Source organism: Aplysia californica, unplaced genomic scaffold, assembly GCF_000002075.1.
Source record: "Aplysia californica isolate F4 #8 unplaced genomic scaffold, AplCal3.0 scaffold00320, whole genome shotgun sequence".
Classification (NCBI taxonomy): Eukaryota; Metazoa; Mollusca; class Gastropoda; order Aplysiida; family Aplysiidae; genus Aplysia; species Aplysia californica.
Genome location: NW_004797590.1, coordinates 43,829 through 45,124, shown reverse-complemented (window position 1 = coordinate 45,124; position 1,296 = coordinate 43,829). Strand labels below are relative to the sequence as shown.

At 49.8% G+C, this 1,296-nt stretch overlaps 1 protein-coding gene across 1 annotated transcript in view; it reads left to right on the top strand.

Annotated features, from left to right (window-relative positions):
* LOC101845013 overlaps window positions 1-1,296 on the top strand; it is a gene marked incomplete at its 3' end in the record, with an annotated part of 39,644 nt that overhangs the window by 34,120 nt on the left and 4,228 nt on the right. The window contains 1 exon segment of the mRNA XM_035970789.1: window positions 253-480. Coding sequence (XP_035826682.1) covers window positions 253-480 — 228 coding nt within the window.

Below are 1,296 nucleotides of genomic sequence, written 5' to 3'. Positions count from 1 at the left end.
ACACATACACGCTCACACACACACACGCACACTCTCTCTCTCTTTCTCTCTCTCTCACACGTACTCCACACACACACAGACACACACACACACACACACACACACACACACACACACACACACATATACACACACACACTACCCCCACATACACACACAACAAAAACACAAACCACCAACACCCCCCCCATTCACAGTCACACGAACACCTTGCAACCTCTAATCCCTCACCTTCCCTCCCTCACCCTTCAGATACCTCTACAAGCAGCTGCTGACGTACTCAGGCAGCCGGTCCCACCCGATCTTCACGCGCAGCGAGACGGGCAAGCTGAAGGTCCGCGACAAGATCCAGGTGCACCTGTACATCTCCCGGCCGCCCTGTGGCGACGCCGCCGCCTTCCCGACCATCAGCAACTTCCCCAACAAGATGAGGGCCATTCGAAAACAGGGGCAGCTCCGAACCATCATTGATGACGGTGAGTAGATACATAGATAGATAGGCCTATATAAATACACACAGGTACTTACATAGATACATAAATGTACCGGCAACTTCCCCAACAAGATGAGGGCCATTCGGAAACAGGGACAGCTACGGACTATTGTTGATTACGGTGATATGGGATGGATAGAGGGAGGGAGGGAGGGGATAGATAGATAGATACATACATACATACATAGATACATAGTTAGATAGACAGATATATAGATCAGCAACTTCCCCAACAAGATGAGGGCCATTCGGAAACAGGGGCAGCTCCGGACCATCATTGATGATGGTGAGTAGATAGATAGATAGATAGGCCTACATAAATACACACAGGTACTTACTTAGATACATAAATGTACTGGCAACTTCCCCAACAAGATGAGGGCCATTCGGAAACGGGCAGCTACGGACCATCATTGATGACGGTAAGATAGATCGATAGAGAGAGAGAGAGATGGATAGATACATAGGTAGATATGTAGATACATAAATGTACCAGCAACTTCCCCGACAAGATGAGGGCCATACGGAAACAGGGGCAGCTACGGACTATTATTGATGACGGTGAGTTGGAGGGATGAGTGGATGGATGGAGTGAGGGACAGATAGATAGATAGATAGATAGATCAGCAGCTTCCCCCAACGAGATGAGGGCCATACGGAAACAGGGCCAGCTGCCGACCATCATGACGACTGTGAGATAGATAGAAACCCTTCCTCCCTCCTTCTTTTCCCGCACGCACCCCCCTCCTTTTCCCTACTTCTACCCTTCCCCACTCCCACCCCTTTTCTCCTTCTCCCCCTCC